Source organism: Leptodactylus fuscus, chromosome 3 (genome assembly GCF_031893055.1).
Source record: "Leptodactylus fuscus isolate aLepFus1 chromosome 3, aLepFus1.hap2, whole genome shotgun sequence".
Taxonomy (NCBI): Eukaryota; Metazoa; Chordata; class Amphibia; order Anura; family Leptodactylidae; genus Leptodactylus; species Leptodactylus fuscus.
Window position 1 is genome coordinate 136,514,230 of NC_134267.1, and position 19,920 is coordinate 136,534,149.

At 44.1% G+C, this 19,920-nt stretch overlaps 1 protein-coding gene across 4 annotated transcripts in view; it reads right to left on the reverse strand.

The window, feature by feature from the left end:
* The window catches only part of MLIP (muscular LMNA interacting protein), a 189,333-nt gene that overhangs the window by 104,029 nt on the left and 65,384 nt on the right, over positions 1-19,920 (reverse strand). For all 4 annotated transcript variants that reach the window (XR_012715333.1, XM_075268378.1, XM_075268376.1 and 1 more), the window contains exon 2: positions 18,385-18,438. Coding sequence is in view for 3 of the 4 variants with exons in the window: in XM_075268378.1 (XP_075124479.1) it covers positions 18,385-18,438 (54 nt within the window). In the remaining variant the exon portion in view is untranslated. The remainder of the gene's footprint in view (positions 1-18,384; positions 18,439-19,920) is intronic.

Genomic DNA, 19,920 nt, shown 5'->3' on the forward strand with positions numbered 1-19,920 from the left:
GCTCAAAGCAAGTCAATATAAGCAGATCAATACATCAAATGTCAGTGAGCATACTGGTCGAGCAGTTCTTGGTTATCGAAGATATTTGCTATGAAAGAACCAAAGACAGATCAGAGGCCACTATAGAAGCGAGAAGTGATAACTGGTTAACTATTTCAGTCCATGCTATTGGACTTCTATCACTTAAATTCACAAACAGTTTTTTGATGCTGAACTTGGCGGTTTGCAAAACGTAGAAATAAGAATGAAACAATTCGACACCTATAACAAGTGGAACAATTATCCATTGAATAATGTTTACAAGGAAGGAGTATAACATTTTACCAGTGACATTAACATTCAGTGTATGGAGGCTTGGTGTCTGATACTTGTCTCCTTATTAGATTGTTTGGTGGGGAGTAGCTGTGTTTGGGTATGCTCATAAGTGGATTTTGAGGTGGCATATACTCCATATCTACCTTAAAACACTCCCCAACTCTCCCATTCATTTCAGTGGGAGTAGGGAGAAGATTTTTCCTTCAAGCTGATTTTTAATTTGGGATATGGCAACCATCAGGCTATGATTAAGAAACCCTTGCGGTTTTGAAACGCGTCAGCCAAGCCAGAGGTGTGATATTTAACGTTTTTATTTTTACTTTTTGTACTTTCTTTCTTTCTTACTTTTTTGTCATGGTGTTTTTTGCCAAATTTTAAAATAATGGAATAAAATATATTTTTTTATTACGAGCAAGAGCTGCGGACCTTTACTCTCCTTTTCACATTTGGATCCTTTTTTCTTCTCCGAGTCCAGAAGAAATAGGTCGTGCACCTTACATCGGTCGGTGAGTTCCTATATTGGTTCCTTCTTTTTTTTTGATTTTTAAGCTACTGTGGTTTTTCTGCCTCTCATTCATTTCAGTGAGGTTTGTGAGCTCTGTGTGAACTTAGATTGAATTGGGCTTATCAACTACTATAATATCAGCATTTTCACAGACTTTTTTGTTTTACTCTTCTCTGTTCCCTGCCTATATAAATATGGTATAATGAACACTAAAAACTATTTTTAAAAAATGCTGTAACAGGACTTGGCTCTAGAACAAAGTCAACCTGTATTTTTCCTGCTTAGTAATACGCCAGTAGTAGCCACATCTTGGTGTATGTATAGCCTTACATGACAGCCATTTAAATGAATGGCCATCAATACAGGTAGGAGCCGCTATGTAAGATTATCTCACATTCTGGAACATATAGCATGGTCACCTGTAGAGGTGCCCTCTATAGCATCTATGTTCCCTAATATACTATAAAATCCAGAGGCCAATGTAGGAAGGCGACAGAAGTTTTATTAAAAACCTCTTTCCATATACAGGTACTCCTATTCCATGATTTAAGGTGAACAAGAATCAAGGGTCTGGCAGAGGGGAGTCACACTGGTCAAACCATTCATTATGCTTCTTTAATTTCACAATAGTGTATATCTATATTGCTGAATTTAGCAGATCTGTCACCTTAATAGATAGATCTATGCAATGGCAGCTTTTACAGACTATTAGTAGCCAAAATATCACAAAAATTCTGCAGTTTCGCTACCGGCAGTGCTGTAAGAATACATCAGACACATAGACAATGAGCCTGGTGTATTCATTAGGAGAACAGTCTCCGTACTCTGTTCACCTCCCACAATCCTTAGGGTCATAACAGGCTGTTTTGTTAGCACATATGTAGAGCAGGCTGTCAATTGCTTCAACCCTCAGTGGCTTAGGAAGCGACATGGGAGAGCTCTTATCTATGAATACACCCAGCTCATATATTCTCTTAACATTCCTAGTAGTCAAATGGCATAACAGGGTTTTTTTTTTGGTAATTTTAGCTAATAGTAGAAAGACCTGTAGCTGTCATATGCTGCCCTTACATGGAGCATCATATTTAGAATGAGATCTGCTTTAAATGCTAAGGCTTAACTCACATCTGCAAAGCACTATAAAGAAGCATACATTCCCAAAATAATGTAGTATAGAAAAGAACAGTTTACTTCAATGAAATTAAAAATTTTAAAAGAAGTCTGTCAGCAAGAAAATCAGTATCAAACTAATGACAGTACCTTGTAGGCCAGCTTCTACACTTTCCAAAGATGCCTTTTTTTAGGCTAAGGCCCTACTTAGTGGTCCACAGCAAAAAAATGCACTGCAGGAAAACCCACGACTAGAGATGAGCGAACAGTGTTCTATCGAACTCATGTTCGATCGGATATTAGGCTGTTCGGCATGTTCGAATCGAATCGAACACCGCGTGGTAAAGTGCGCCATTACTCGATTCCCCTCCCACCTTCCCTGGCGCCTTTTTTGCTCCAATAACAGCGCAGGGTAGGTGGGACAGGAACTACGACACCGGTGACGTTGAAAAAAGTAGGCAAAACCCATTGGCTGCCGAAAACATGTGACCTCTAATTTAAAAGAACAGCGCCGCCCAGCTTCGCGTCATTCTGAGCTTGCAATTCACCGAGGACGGAGGTTTCCGTCCAGTTAGCTAGGGGTTAGATTCTGGGTAGGCAGGGACAGGCTAGGATAGGAAGGAGAAGACAACCAACAGCTCTTATAAGAGCTAAATTCCAGGGAGAAGCTTGTCAGTGTAACGTGGCACTGACGGGCTCAATCGCCGCAACCCAGCTTTCCCAGGATCCTGAATGGAATACACTGTCAGTGTATTCCCGTATACCCGATATATACCCCCGATACCCGTTCCAACGGTGTGCCCCCCCACCTTCACCCCAGAAATACCCTGCAAGTCCCCTAGCAATAGAATTGGGGCTATATACACCCACTATTTTTGCTACTGCCATATAGTGCCATTGTCTCACTGGGAATTCAAAGAATATATTGGGCTTACATATAACTTCAATTCCAGGGAGAAGCTTGTCAGTGTAACGTGGCACTGACGGGCTCAATCGCCGCAACCCAGCTTTCCCAGGATCCTGAATGGAACACACTGACAGTGTATTCCCGTATACCCCATATATACACCCCAAATCCCCGTTCCAACGGTGTGCCCCCCCACCTTCACCTCAGAAATACCCTGCAAGTCCCCTAGCAATAGAATTGGGGCTATATACACCCACAATTTTTGCTACTGGTATACAGTGCCATTGTCTCACTGGGAATTCAAAGAATATATGGGGGTTATGTGCACCCACAATTTTTAATACTGCTATACAGTGCCATTGTCTGACTGGGAATTCAAAGAATATATGGGGGTTATGTGCACCCACAATTTTTAATACTGGTATATAGTGCCATTGTCTGACTGGGAATTCAAAGAATATATGGGGGTTACGTGCACCCACAATTTTTAATACTGGTATACAGTGCCATTGTCTGACTGGGAATTCAAAGAATATATGGGGGTTATGTGCACCCACAATTTTTAATACTGGTATACAGTGCCATTGTCTGACTGGGAATTCAAAGAATATATGGGGGTTATGTGCACCCACAATTTTTAATACTGGTATATAGTGCCATTGTCTGACTGGGAATTCAAAGAATATATGGGGGTTACGTGCACCCACAATTTTTAATACTGCTATACAGTTCCTTTGTCTCACTGGGAATTCAAAGAATATATGGGGGTTATGTGCACCCACAATTTTTAATACTGGTATACAGTGCCATTGTTTGACTGGGAATTCAAAGAATATATGGGGGTTACGTGCACCCACAATTTTTAATACTGCTATACAGTTCCTTTGTCTCACTGGGAATTCAAAGAATATATGGGGGTTATGTGCACCCACAATTTTTAATACTGGTATACAGTGCCATTGTTTGACTGGGAATTCAAAGAATATATGGGGGTTACGTGCACCCACAATTTTTAATACTGCTATACAGTTCCTTTGTCTCACTGGGAATTCAAAGAATATATGGGGGTTATGTGCACCCACAATTTTTAATACTGGTATACAGTGCCATTGTCTGACTGGGAATTCAAAGAATATATGGGGGTTATGTGCACCCACAATTTTTAATACTGGTATACAGTGCCATTGTCTGACTGGGAATTCAAAGAATATATGGGGGTTACGTGCACCCACAATTTTTAATACTGCTATACAGTTCCTTTGTCTCACTGGGAATTCAAAGAATATATGGGGGTTATGTGCACCCACAATTTTTAATACTGGTATACAGTGCCATTGTCTGACTGGGAATTCAAAGAATATATGGGGGTTATGTGCACCCACAATTTTTAATACTGGTATACAGTGCCATTGTCTGACTGGGAATTCAAAGAATATATGGGGGTTATGTGCACCCACAATTTTTACTACTGGTATACAGTGCCATTGTCTAACTGGGAATTCAAAGAATATATTGGGGTGACGTGCACCCACAATTTTTGCTACTGCTATACAGTTCCATTGTCTCACTGGGAATTCAAAGAATATATGGGGGTTATGTGCACCCACAATTTTTAATACTGGTATACAGTGCCATTGTCTGACTGGGAATTCAAAGAATATATGGGGGTTATGTGCACCCACAATTTTTAATACTGGTATACAGTGCCATTGTCTGACTGGGAATTCAAAGAATATATGGGGGTTACGTGCACCCACAATTTTTAATACTGGTATACAGTGCCATTGTTTGACTGGGAATTCAAAGAATATATGGGGGTTACGTGCACCCACAATTTTTAATACTGCTATACAGTTCCTTTGTCTCACTGGGAATTCAAAGAATATATGGGGGTTATGTGCACCCACAATTTTTAATACTGGTATACAGTGCCATTGTTTGACTGGGAATTCAAAGAATATATGGGGGTTACGTGCACCCACAATTTTTAATACTGCTATACAGTTCCTTTGTCTCACTGGGAATTCAAAGAATATATGGGGGTTATGTGCACCCACAATTTTTAATACTGGTATACAGTGCCATTGTCTGACTGGGAATTCAAAGAATATATGGGGGTTATGTGCACCCACAATTTTTAATACTGGTATACAGTGCCATTGTCTGACTGGGAATTCAAAGAATATATGGGGGTTACGTGCACCCACAATTTTTAATACTGCTATACAGTTCCTTTGTCTCACTGGGAATTCAAAGAATATATGGGGGTTATGTGCACCCACAATTTTTAATACTGGTATACAGTGCCATTGTCTGACTGGGAATTTAAAGAATATATGGGGGTTATGTGCACCCACAATTTTTAATACTGGTATACAGTGCCATTGTCTGACTGGGAATTCAAAGAATATATGGGGGTTATGTGCACCCACAATTTTTACTACTGGTATACAGTGCCATTGTCTAACTGGGAATTCAAAGAATATATTGGGGTGACGTGCACCCACAATTTTTGCTACTGCTATACAGTTCCATTGTCTCACTGGGAATTCAAAGAATATATGGGGGTTATGTGCACCCACAATTTTTAATACTGGTATACAGTGCCATTGTCTGACTGGGAATTCAAAGAATATATGGGGGTTATGTGCACCCACAATTTTTAATACTGGTATACAGTGCCATTGTTTGACTGGGAATTCAAAGAATATATGGGGGTTACGTGCACCCACAATTTTTAATACTGCTATACAGTTCCTTTGTCTCACTGGGAATTCAAAGAATATATGGGGGTTATGTGCACCCACAATTTTTAATACTGGTATACAGTGCCATTGTCTGACTGGGAATTCAAAGAATATATGGGGGTTATGTGCACCCACAATTTTTAATACTGGTATACAGTGCCATTGTCTGACTGGGAATTCAAAGAATATATGGGGGTTACGTGCACCCACAATTTTTAATACTGGTATACAGTGCCATTGTCTGACTGGGAATTCAAAGAATATATGGGGGTTATGTGCACCCACAATTTTTAATACTGGTATACAGTGCCATTGTTTGACTGGGAATTCAAAGAATATATGGGGGTTACGTGCACCCACAATTTTTAATACTGCTATACAGTTCCTTTGTCTCACTGGGAATTCAAAGAATATATGGGGGTTATGTGCAACCACAATTTTTAATACTGGTATACAGTGCCATTGTTTGACTGGGAATTCAAAGAATATATGGGGGTTACGTGCACCCACAATTTTTAATACTGCTATACAGTTCCTTTGTCTCACTGGGAATTCAAAGAATATATGGGGGTTATGTGCACCCACAATTTTTAATACTGGTATACAGTGCCATTGTTTGACTGGGAATTCAAAGAATATATGGGGGTTACGTGCACCCACAATTTTTAATACTGCTATACAGTTCCTTTGTCTCACTGGGAATTCAAAGAATATATGGGGGTTATGTGCACCCACAATTTTTAATACTGGTATACAGTGCCATTGTCTGACTGGGAATTCAAAGAATATATGGGGGTTACGTGCACCCACAATTTTTAATACTGCTATACAGTTCCTTTGTCTCACTGGGAATTCAAAGAATATATGGGGGTTATGTGCACCCACAATTTTTAATACTGGTATACAGTGCCATTGTCTGACTGGGAATTCAAAGAATATATGGGGGTTATGTGCACCCACAATTTTTAATACTGGTATACAGTGCCATTGTCTGACTGGGAATTCAAAGAATATATGGGGGTTACGTGCACCCACAATTTTTAATACTGGTATACAGTGCCATTGTCTGACTGGGAATTCAAAGAATATATGGGGGTTATGTGCACCCACAATTTTTAATACTGGTATACAGTGCCATTGTTTGACTGGGAATTCAAAGAATATATGGGGGTTACGTGCACCCACAATTTTTAATACTGCTATACAGTTCCTTTGTCTGACTGGGAATTCAAAGAATATATGGGGGTTATGTGCACCCACAATTTTTAATACTGGTATACAGTGCCATTGTCTGACTGGGAATTCAAAGAATATATGGGGGTTATGTGCACCCACAATTTTTAATACTGGTATACAGTGCCATTGTTTGACTGGGAATTCAAAGAATATATGGGGGTTACGTGCACCCACAATTTTTAATACTGCTATACAGTTCCTTTGTCTCACTGGGAATTCAAAGAATATATGGGGGTTATGTGCACCCACAATTTTTAATACTGGTATACAGTGCCATTGTTTGACTGGGAATTCAAAGAATATATGGGGGTTACGTGCACCCACAATTTTTAATACTGCTATACAGTTCCTTTGTCTCACTGGGAATTCAAAGAATATATGGGGGTTATGTGCACCCACAATTTTTAATACTGGTATACAGTGCCATTGTTTGACTGGGAATTCAAAGAATATATGGGGGTTACGTGCACCCACAATTTTTAATACTGCTATACAGTTCCTTTGTCTCACTGGGAATTCAAAGAATATATGGGGGTTATGTGCACCCACAATTTTTAATACTGGTATACAGTGCCATTGTCTGACTGGGAATTCAAAGAATATATGGGGGTTATGTGCACCCACAATTTTTAATACTGGTATACAGTGCCATTGTCTGACTGGGAATTCAAAGAATATATGGGGGTTACGTGCACCCACAATTTTTAATACTGCTATACAGTTCCTTTGTCTGACTGGGAATTCAAAGAATATATGGGGGTTATGTGCACCCACAATTTTTAATACTGGTATACAGTGCCATTGTCTGACTGGGAATTCAAAGAATATATGGGGGTTATGTGCACCCACAATTTTTAATACTGGTATACAGTGCCATTGTCTGACTGGGAATTCAAAGAATATATGGGGGTTATGTGCACCCACAATTTTTACTACTGGTATACAGTGCCATTGTCTAACTGGGAATTCAAAGAATATATTGGGGTGACGTGCACCCACAATTTTTGCTACTGCTATACAGTTCCATTGTCTCACTGGGAATTCAAAGAATATATGGGGGTTATGTGCACCCACAATTTTTAATACTGGTATACAGTGCCATTGTCTGACTGGGAATTCAAAGAATATATGGGGGTTATGTGCACCCACAATTTTTAATACTGGTATATAGTGCCATTGTCTGACTGGGAATTCAAAGAATATATGGGGGTTACGTGCACCCACAATTTTTAATACTGGTATACAGTGCCATTGTCTGACTGGGAATTCAAAGAATATATGGGGGTTACGTGCACCCACAATTTTTAATACTGGTATACAGTGCCATTGTCTGACTGGGAATTCAAAGAATATATGGGGGTTATGTGCACCCACAATTTTTAATACTGGTATACAGTGCCATTGTTTGACTGGGAATTCAAAGAATATATGGGGGTTACGTGCACCCACAATTTTTAATACTGCTATACAGTTCCTTTGTCTCACTGGGAATTCAAAGAATATATGGGGGTTATGTGCACCCACAATTTTTACTACTGGTATACAGTGCCATTGTCTAACTGGGAATTCAAAGAATATATTGGGGTGACGTGCACCCACAATTTTTGCTACTGCTATACAGTTCCATTGTCTCACTGGGAATTCAAAGAATATATGGGGGTTATGTGCACCCACAATTTTTAATACTGGTATACAGTGCCATTGTCTGACTGGGAATTCAAAGAATATATGGGGGTTATGTGCACCCACAATTTTTAATACTGGTATACAGTGCCATTGTTTGACTGGGAATTCAAAGAATATATGGGGGTTACGTGCACCCACAATTTTTAATACTGCTATACAGTTCCTTTGTCTGACTGGGAATTCAAAGAATATATGGGGGTTATGTGCACCCACAATTTTTAATACTGGTATACAGTGCCATTGTCTGACTGGGAATTCAAAGAATATATGGGGGTTATGTGCACCCACAATTTTTAATACTGGTATACAGTGCCATTGTCTGACTGGGAATTCAAAGAATATATGGGGGTTATGTGCACCCACAATTTTTAATACTGGTATACAGTGCCATTGTCTCACTGGGAATTCCACAAATAATTTGGGGATTCATTCACCCTACATCTCAGGCTCTTGCCATATTCACCCAGGTTGTCAGTGCTGCACCAGCTCGTTCCCAGACAGCTCGGCCCGAAAAACGCGTTACCTATATAGAGGATTTGGACAATGAAGACAACATGTTCTAAATCTAATGTCTGCACCTTCTCCAGAATTAAAATAAAGGCAGCGTTTAACTTTCAAATAGCACTACACAAAGGAAGAGCTTATCAGCTTGTCTCATGACATGCTACTGAAAAGTTTCATTTGTGTATCTTAATGTAAATATAGTTGTATAAGCTTTTTGGGTTTTAGGCACTGCCAAGTTATTTATTACCACCCACTCCCTTATAATGATGATGACGCCAAAGTCACTGTGGGTGTTCAGAGCTCACAGCTTTGGGTGACATTTGTCTTGCTCTCTGTCGGTACCAGCTGTCTTTTTGGATACCGTAAAGTTATGTTGACTTTATTAACAGCTATAGAAGCTTTAGCCAGGTTGTGACGGTGTGTAACCCTAACAACACTAAGTGGGATACACATTAATAGTCAGTCTATGTACGCTAAACGTATCACTGAAGTAATTTTTTTTCCCTCTCCCCTAATATAAGAAAGGAACAGACATTAGACCTAGACCGGGGTTCGAGGCTTGAAAAAATCCAGTATTATTTGTTCTTCATGATGTGAAATATGTGTTGAAAAGCAACCCAAGATGAAGTCAGCCATGTGTGCCAGTGTGTTACTTGGCATGCCTTTGCTGGCCCCAACTGTAAGGGTCACTCTCCATTTCCTCCATTTTCCACTCCCCTTCACACCATTTGTGGTGAAGCAATGGGATGCACTGAAGTGCACCCTCTAGCCTCGTGTGGGATAGGGACATCAGATGCCACTCCAACCCCCTCGTCTTCCTCCGCCAGCCAACGGTGCGAAGATGAGAGGAGTGTGCTCTGAATGTTTTCTGCCTAGCAGAGGCTAGTTCTCACTTACGAAAATGGCCCCACTTTGACCTGTATATCAGGCACAATGGTGTAGGTTTCAAAGAAACATGGCACCAACAAGTTGGAAAACGTGGGCCATGCGTGGACCGTGTTTGAGTCTGGCAAGCTCCAGATCTGCTACCAGGTTCCAGCCATTATCACAGGCGCAAAAATGCCAGGCCCCAGGTGTAGCAGGGAAAAAAAAATGCCATCTCAGCCAGGATGGCATCCCTGACCTCGGAGGCACTGTGCTGTCTGTCCCCCAAGCTGATCAGTTTCAGCACGGCCTACTGACATCTCCCCATGCCAGTGTTACAGTGTTTTCCGCTAGTAGCTGGGGTGGAGGTTGCAGCTTCGTAGGGTTTCAGTCTACTCCTGCCATGAATTTTGGCCTGGGAGAGGAGATAGGCCACCCCAGTTTGCACCCGGGGAACAGACTCCACCACATTCACCCTGCCTGTCATTAAAGATAAGCACTGCAGCATCCCTGACCACAGGCGCTTGTCCATGTGTCGGTGGTCAAGTGGACCTTGCAGCAAAGCGCAGAGCTCTGGGCCCGACTGATGTTATGAGACACATGCAGGCGCAAGGCAGAGACAGCACACCAAGAGAAGTAGTAACGGCTAGGCCCAGCATAGGGAGGTGCCCCAGCTGCCATCTGCTGACGGAAGGCCTGGGTCTCCAGAAGCATAAACAAACACCAACATCTCCAGGGCCAGCAGTTTATCGATGAGGCTGTTACAGGCTTGGGCATGGGGGTGGGTTGTATTGTACTTCTGCCTGCAATGAAAAGCTTGGGAAATGTGGAGTGGCTGGGAAGAGGCGCATGATGGTGCAGGCCAAAAGGGCGCATGAGGGTGAACTCCCCAATGTGTCAGAGATAGGTGTGTAGGTGTCCTTGCATCATATACTTGCACCATATTTGGCTTTGGAAGTTAATTTTGTGCCAAAAAGTGGTTAAGACAGCGATCCCTCAGCTACTCCCGTTACACTGTCTATTGAAGTTACCATCTGTGGAAGTGGACCACCATTTCTAAGATCCCAAAGGAAGCAGGCAAGAGATGTGCAGTTCAGAAAAAAAGATGAGAAAATAAGTTTAGGCTGTAGAGCACAGAGGGATCGGAGAGGACAGAGCTGGTGTCGGCCAGGTATTCCCACAACATGCGCCTATACTTGTCCCTCCTGGTGACACTAGGCCCCTGAGTGGCAGTAATTTGTCCAGGGGGGCCATTAACGTGTTCCAGACCTAGGAATAAGTCTTCCAACAGGGTAGAGTTTTGCATGCCTTTGCTTCTACCCACTGTTTTTGCTGCTTAGCTTCCCTCCACATCTACTCTGCTTTCACCCCTAAACATCACCCCAGTTTATGCCTTTGCTTCTACCCAGGTTTTTTGTTGATTTAGCTTCCCTCTACATCTACACTGCTTTAGCCCCTAGACATCACCCCTGTCCATGTGGGGTCGGTGGCCTCGTCATCCACCAACTCCTCTTCCAATTGCGCACTGCCCCCTTACTGCAAACCGCACATGACCACAGCTTGCCTTGATGGTAACTGTGTCTCATGATCCCCACTTAGGTCCAGACAAGTCGGTGGCGGGTCCAAAACCCCAAAATTGGAAGGAAATGGCAGATGCTGCAGTATTTCTAACACCTGTTCCTGGTGCTCGGGCCTGGTCTGTGTTGTACCCTGCACCCTGCTTAACGCATCTGCCATATCCGAAGTTGTGCTGAGCGCATGCTAATGTTTCGTGTCCAGTGCAATGGATGGGATGGGATTTCACATAAGTCTGCCACCCATGGCCACTCATGGTTGAGCAACTGAGGGAGTTGACTTTGACGAACCCGAGGGTTTTGGAGTTGGAACTACATCAAAGGTCTGTGCTGCTCACACACTCTGCTCAACACATGATATGTTTAGTGCCAGCAGTGTGGAGACGTCGCACAACAGCCGTTGTTCCAGCAGGTACAGGCGTTGTAGGAGTGCATAGAGGCTAGCAGCGGCAACTATACACTTTAAAAACTATCCGCACAAGCGCCACACTTTCACCAGTAGCTCAGGAACATTGGGGTACCTTTTTCAAAAGATTAGCAGCAATGAGTTAAAAACGTGGCCCAGGCATGGAATATGTTGCAGGCTGCCAAGCTACAGAGCCAATCCCAGGTTACGGCCATTATCACACATGACAACATGCCTGGGCCCAGGTGCAGTGGCAAAAACCACATTGCCGTCTCATCGAGGATGGCATGACTCACTTTGTAGGCAGTGTGCTGTCTGGCCCCCAAGCTGATGAGCTTCAGCACGGCCCGCTGACGTCTCCCCACACCAGTGTTGCAGCGTTTCCAGCTCGTAGCTGGGGTCAATTTAACAGCGGAGGAGGGTGGTGTTTCAGCCCTCCTCCCAGGAATGTTGTGTGGGGAGACAAGTCAGGCCACCACATTTTGCGACCCGGTCCACGCCTCAACTACATTCAACCACTGTGCCCAAATTGAAAGGTAGCGTCCCTGTCCGCATGCACTTGTCCATTCGTAACTGGTCACATGGAACTTTAGGGCTAAGCGCTGAATTTAGGGACCGCCTCATGTTTGGGGGAAAGTGCTGGTGTGGACGGCACAGTGCGGTGGCGCAGTAGACACTCTGCCCAAAAAGGGCAGAGTGTCCCCCAGCCGGGATTCCAACATCTCCTGGGCCAGATTTCTTGAGATGAGGCCGTTGAAGCCTTGGGCATGTGGGTGGGTTGCGCTGTACTTTAGCATGAAATGAAAGGCTTGGGAGATGGGGAGTTGCTGGGAAGAGGCGCATGATGGCGCGGGCAAAAGGAGAAATGGCAGGAAAAGGTGAGGATAAGGGTGAACTCCCCAAAGTGTCAGAGGCAGATGTGGAGGTGTCCTGGCTCCTGGTCTGGACTGCAGCGCCAGCCCTGTCAACAGTGGAAGAGGCAGTGGCCGCCAGGCCAAACGACGATTATCCTGCGCTTGCTCTCACCCACTGAGCCCAGGGCTTGCCTTCCAAATGATGGCACCCGCAAGAGGTGGTGAGATTCCTCTCCGCAGATCTCCAAACCATCTTGGACTTGCAAATTGCACTAAATTTGTCATGTAACTGACATGTATATGATGAGTCTATCCATTGTCTGTTCATTTTGGTGAAAGTCAGCCTGTCAGCTGACAGACAGCTGTGCTTGTCAGTGATGATGTCACCGGCTGCTTGTACCCCCAGTTTTTGCTGCTTAGCTTGCCTCCACATCCACACTGCTTTTGCCCCTACACATCACCCCTATCCATGCCTGTGCCTCTAGCCATAAGTCTGCCACCCATGGAAACTCATGGTGCAGAAAGTGAGGGAGCTGACTCTGAGGAACCCTTGGGTTTTGTAGCTGGTACTCCATCAAAGGTCTCTGCTGCTCACACACCCTGCTGAACATACGGTATCTAGGGTTAGAGCGTGTGGTGACCTCGCACAACAGTAGGTGCTTCAGGCAGATGTAGGCCTTGCTGGAGTGTATTGCGGCTAGCTCCAGGTACTGTAGACTTGGGAAAGTGGGTGTCCAAGTGCCGCACTTTCACCCTTAGCTCAGCTAATTTGGGGTATGTTTTTAAAAATCATTGCACCACTACATTGAACATGTGGGCCAGGCATGGAACGTGTTGGAGGCTGGCAAGCTCCAGAGCCCTCCAACAAGCTAAAAAACCTGGCCCCAGGGGCAGCGGGGATAAACAAATTGCCATCTCATCCAGGATGGCATCCCTGACCTCAGAGGCAGTGTGCTGTCCGTCTCCCAAGCTGATGAGCTTCAGCCCAGCCTGCTGACGTCTCCCCACACCAGTGTTGCAGCGTTTTCAGCTCGTAGCTGGGGTAAATCTAACAGCGGAGGAGGAGGAGGGTGGTGTTTCAGCCCTCCTCCCAGGAATGTTTTGTGGGGAAACAAGTCAGGAAAATTCTTGAAACGGGAGAGTTTTGCATCTTTGCCCTTGCTGCCTATGGACATCCCTTTGCCTCTAGCCACCATTTTCCCTGCTTTGCTTGCCTCCAAATCCACACTGCTTTTGCCCCTAGACATCACCCCAGTCCATGCCTTAGCTTGCACCCCCAGTTTTTCCTGCTTAGCTTGCCTCCACATCCACACTGCTTTTGCCCCTAGACATCACCCCAGTCCATGCCTTAGCTTGTACCCCCAGTTTTTCCTGCTTAGCTTGCCTCCACATCCACACTGCTTTTGCCCCTAGACATCACCCCAGTCCATGCCTTAGCTTGTACCCCCAGTTTTTCCTGCTTAGCTTGCCTCCACATCCACACTGCTTTTGCCCCTAGACATCACCCCAGTCCATGCCTTAGCTTGTATCCCCAGTTTTTCCTGCTTAGCTTGCCTCCACATCCACACTGCTTTTGCCCCTAGACATCACCCCAGTCCATGCCTTAGCTTGTACCCCCAGTTTTTCCTGCTTAGCTTGCCTCCACATCCACACTGCTTTTGCCCCTAGACATCATCCCTATCCATGCCTCTTCCCCTAGCCATAACTCTGCCACCCCTGGAAACTCATGGTGCAGAAACTTTGATTGCTGACTTTGAGGAACCCTTGGGTTTTGTAGATGGAACTCCATCAAAGGTCTGTGCAGCTCACACACCCTGCTCAAGATATGGTATTGTAGGGTTTCAGCGTGTGTGAATGACGGACAACAGCCTGTGTTTGGACAGATGTAGGCCTTGCTAGAGTGTTTTTAGGCTAGCAGCGACTCCTGTGCACTTGCAAAAGTGGGCGCACAAGCGCCGCATTTTCAACAGTAGCTTCGGTACATTTGGGTATGTTTTTAAAAAACTTTGCACCACTAGGTTAGACGTGGGCCAAACATGGAACGTGTTGGAGGCTGGCAAGCTCCAGAGCCGCTACCAGGTTCCAGCCATTATCACAGGCGTAAAAATGCCAGGCCCCAGGTGTAGCAGGGAAAAAAAAATGCCATCTCAGCCAGGATGGCATCCCTGACCTCGGAGGCACTGTGCTGTCTGTCCCCCAAGCTGATGAGCTTCAGCACCGCCTGCTGACGTCTCCCCACACCAGTGTTTTAGCGTTTGCCGCTAGTAGCTGTGGTGGAGGTTGCAGCGTCGTAGGGTTTCAGTCTACTCCTGCCATGAATTTTGGCCTGGGAGAGGAGATAGGCCACCCCAGTTTGCACCCGGGGAACAGACTCCACCACATTCACCCTGCCTGTCATTAAAGATAAGCACTGCAGCATCCCTGACCACAGGCGCTTGTCCAAGTGTCGGTGGTCAAGTGGACCTTGCAGCAAAGCGCGGAACTAAGGGCCCACCTGATGTTGAGTGACACGTGCTGGTGCAAGGCGGGGACGCCACACCGGGAGAAGTTGAGACGGCTAGGGACGGCATAGTGAGGTGCCACAGTTGCCATCAGGTCCGGGAAGGCGGGAGTTTCAACAAGCCGGAACGCCAACCTCTCCTGGGCCAGCAGTTTAGCGATGTTGGCGTTCTAGGCTTGCGTGGGTGGGTGGTTAGCGGTGTATTTCTGCCGGCGCTCCAATGTCTGAGAGATGGTGGGTTGTTGTAAAGAAGCGCCTGATGGTGCCTTTGATGGTGCAGGAGAAGGAGATAAGACAGAAACAGGGGAGGATGAGGGAGAAGTCAACAAAGTGGCGGAGGCAGATGAAGTGATGTCCTGGCTCGTCCTCTGGAGTGCATCGCCAGCACTGTGAGCAGAGGCAGTGGCATGAACGGCGGGCGACGTTTGTCCTGCCGTTGCTGCCTGCCACTGATTCCATTGCTTGGATTCCAAATGACGGTGCATTGAAGTGGTGGACAGGTTGCTCTTCTCAGGGCCCCTACTCGATTTCGAGAGGCAAATTGTGTAGACGACACTATATCTGTCCTCGGCGCATTCCTTGAAAAAACTCTACACCTTCAAGAAACGTGCCCTCGATGGGGGAGTTTTTCTGGGCTGGGTACAAAAGGGAACATCTTCGGACATTCCGGGTCTGGCCTGGCTTCGGCAAAGCAGCTGACCTCTGCCTCTGGACATGTCTCTGCCTCTAGCTACCCTTTTTGGTGCTGCACCTGCCTCAACATCCACACTACTTTCCCAGCTTGACATCTGCCTTGTCCAGGTGGGGTCGGTGTCCTCGTCGTCCACCACCTCCTCTTCCAACTCCTGTCTCGCCTCCTCCTCCTGCACAATGCGCATGTCAACTGGCTGCCCTGACAGCAACTGCGTCTCATCGTCGTCGATGAGGGTGGGTTGCTGGTCATCCGCCACCAAATCGACCGGAGATGGAATGGAGGAGACTCTAGTGTTTGAGCATCTGGACACAGATACTCGTCTGTTAGGTCCGTGGAATCGCGAAATGGAGGGGCAGGTTGCGGTACAGTCAAAGGAAGGGAGAACAGCTCTGGGGAGCAGGGACAGTTGGGGTTATTGTTCTGAGAAGATTGGGAATTTTGGGTGGAAGGAGGACAAGACTGTTGGGTAAGAGGAGGTAGAGGCTGACTGGCTGGTGGACAATGTGCTTTAAGCGTTATCCGACAGCCATTGCAAGACCTGTTCCTGGTTCTCGGGCCTACTAATCTTTGTACCATTCAGCCTAGTTAATGTGGAACTTTTGTGCAAAGCGCAGAACTTAGGGCCCGCCTGATGTTAAGGGACACACGCTGGTACAAGGCTCAACTCACCCTAAGTGCCAAAAACACTGCTGGTGCAAGGCTCTACTCATGCCAAGGGCCTCAATCTCTGCTGGTAGCTCAGCTTAAGGTCATGTAACTTTGTTTGGAAGGGCTCATGTTAAGGGCTAGAAAAGTGAATTTTGGAAGGTCTTACCACATCACACACACACACACACACACACACACACACTCACTCAAAATGACAGTTAAGGGTGAGGGCTTTTGGAATTCCCATTGCCTATTCCATTTGTGGTTGTCATGGGGAACGTGATTTAAAGGGGTGGTTGTTACTGTTTGTTGAGCTTAAATTGGGGTTTGTGTCCATCCATTTGGGGAGTAAAGAAGGTTTCCAGGTATTTTCCCACTTTGATAGAGGTTTTTTTGAATGTGGAAAGTGTGTAGTTGTTAGGCAGTGATGTTGGGGTAATAGAGGGTCTTTGGTGTGTTAGATGCCCCCAGGCATGCTTCCCCTGCTGTCCCAGTGTCATTCCAGAGGTGTTGGCATCATTTCCTGGGGTGTCATAGTGGACTTGGTGACCCTCCAGACACGGATTTGGGTTTCCCCCTTAACGAGTATCTGTTCCCCATAGACTATAATGGGGTTCGAAACCCGTTCGAACACACGAACATTGAGCGGCTGTTCGAATCGAATTTCGAACCTCGAACATTTTAGTGTTCGCTCATCTCTACCCACGACAACAACGCACCAAGTTTTTACACAGAAAGTCCTGCTTGCAGGAAAAACCTACTTCTGCTTCATTTATATCTATAAAGAAACCACCGTCATTTCCATAGGTATAAATGACATGCTGCAATTTTCCGCAACAGTTTTGGAAATTGTGGCGTGTCCACTGTGCATATTTTTTCCACAGCATGTGGATGGGATTCACTAGCAGTGACTGTAAGTGACAACCAATCCTAAGTGACAGCCCCAAGCCCTTCAGTCCAACACTGGCTGGAAGCCATATATCAGGTATATGGGTGGAAACAACCCTGCTCCTATTCAAGTCAATGGGAGCAGAGCTGTAGTTCTTCTACTGCCACCTCTACATTGGTACAAATGGAACTGTAGCTCTACACCCATTCCCATGAAAAGGAGTAGAGCTTCTTCTGGCCAGTACAGTAAAGTGGAATAAAAGATTACATATATGTGTTTATTTGCACAGAGTTTTAATTAAACATATTGTTAAAGAAAAGAAGCAATTATATTGCACATAATATATCACATGTTCATTAACAGATTAAAAAGTTTTGTGGGACTAAAATATTGATGTCCTATCCTTAGGTCCCTAAATGAATGGGTACAGCCACAATGCAATACATAGCCATGTACTGGTATGCAGTAAAGAGGCTGCAGGACTCTTCTGAAGGTTTTCTAACAGCTGAGTGGTGACCTGATATTCATCACCCATCTTAAGAATAGGTCATGAATATCTTAGTGCTGGAAACCTCTTTAGCCATTTTTATTACTGTATAGATACATTCAATGGTACCTAAATAAGGTAAATAAGTGTAATATTGTTCTCCACATTTCTATTCCAGGACATCTGAAGTAAATCTCAAAGTAATGCCCCTTATTATTTTACTGTAAACATTCTAATACCTCTAATAACCATTGCCTACTTGTAACTTTCCCCAGTAGTATCTGTCAGTGTAGAGGCGTAATCTCAGCCCCCAAACAAATGGCCTGTTATGTTCCCATCATGGGCACCCGGGCATGCTCTTAGCGGTTACCTCTGCACCCCATATACTTATGCCCCTGTTTTAGTCAGGCTCCTTTAATATTATAATCTATATATACCACACACAAAACACTGCATACCTGTGCTTCCATTTCTTGAAATTGACTTTGCCCTTTATTAAACCTGGATGTATCCTGTGGAAAACAAAATCGATGTTTTAATCTATTTATACATGGTAATAGAATATGTAATAAAGAAATAGCTTCTATTTATAAAGAAAAGAGAATCTATAAGAGAAGAGGCTTCAGAAGATATTTTTAGACTCACAGGATTCTATGCTTCAATATATTATAACGGTATTGTTGTAACAGCTTATAAAAAAAGGTAATATTAATGGGTTACCTTTATGACTTTTTTTTCTATTTTTCTTTGAGTTAAGGTTTGAGAGTACTACACAAGTCTAGCTTGACCCTCTTGAAATATGTGGCAACAATTCAGGACATGTACTGTACAAGGCAATAATGTAGTCTCAGGTGGCCTTGATAATACTTACATAACTCATTCACGAATTCCACTACTTGAACTAAATTATTACTGTATGTCAGTGGAGAATGAGAACATCTATAATGCATGGAATCCGGTATGTAAGACTGCTGCGCTAACAATTCCATACCCAACATTGCCTGGAACATTCTGAAAGGAATCTTGCACTGATCACTTCACACTTTCTATAAATATTTCATGCTTTCTGGAGGTCACAATAGTGTTTTCTGCAGGGATTTATCATGTCCTGTCACTATTGAGTGACAAGAATACCAAGTGTTTAGCAAACCTAAATCTGTTTTCTACCCTTCATATTGTAGCACCACTTTGTATTTGTTATACCGCAGTCAAAGCCAGCTCTTCTATTAACTTTTAGGATGCAATGGTCATATTGTGTTTACTACACATTAGTAAATTTCATGCTATTAAGGGATTTCTCACTTTTTATATAAATCAAACTTTTACTTATTTTTGCAAACACAACATGCAGTGTTGGCCAGAAGTATCGGCACCCCTGCAATTCTGTCAGATAATACTCATTTTCTACCAGAAAATGATTGCAATCACAAATTCTTTGGTATTATCATCTTCATTTAATTTGTCTTCAATGGAAAACCACAAAAAGAATTGTCAAAAAGCCAAATTGGATATAATTCCACAACAAAGTAAAAAAGGGGGTGGACAAAAGTATTGTCACTGTTTTAAAAATCACATGATGCTTCTCTAATTTGTGTAATTAACAGCACCTGTTACTTACCTGAGGCACCTAACAGGTGGTGGCAATAACTAAATCACACTTGCAGCCAGTTGAAATGGATTAAATTTGACTCAACCTCTGTCCTGTGTCCTTGTGTGTACCATATTGAGCATGGAGAAAAGAAAGAAGACCAAAGAATTGTCTGAGGACTTGAGAAGCAAAATTGTGAGGAAGCACTAACAATCTCAAGGCTACAAGTCCATCTTTAAAGACCTGAATGTTTCTACCGTGCGCAGTGTCATCAAGAAGTTTAAAGCCCATGGAACTGTGGCTAACCTCCCTAGATGTGGACGGAAAAGAAAAATTGACGAGAGATTTTAACTCAAGATTGTGTGGATGGTGAATAAAGAACCTCGACTAACATCCAAACAAGTTC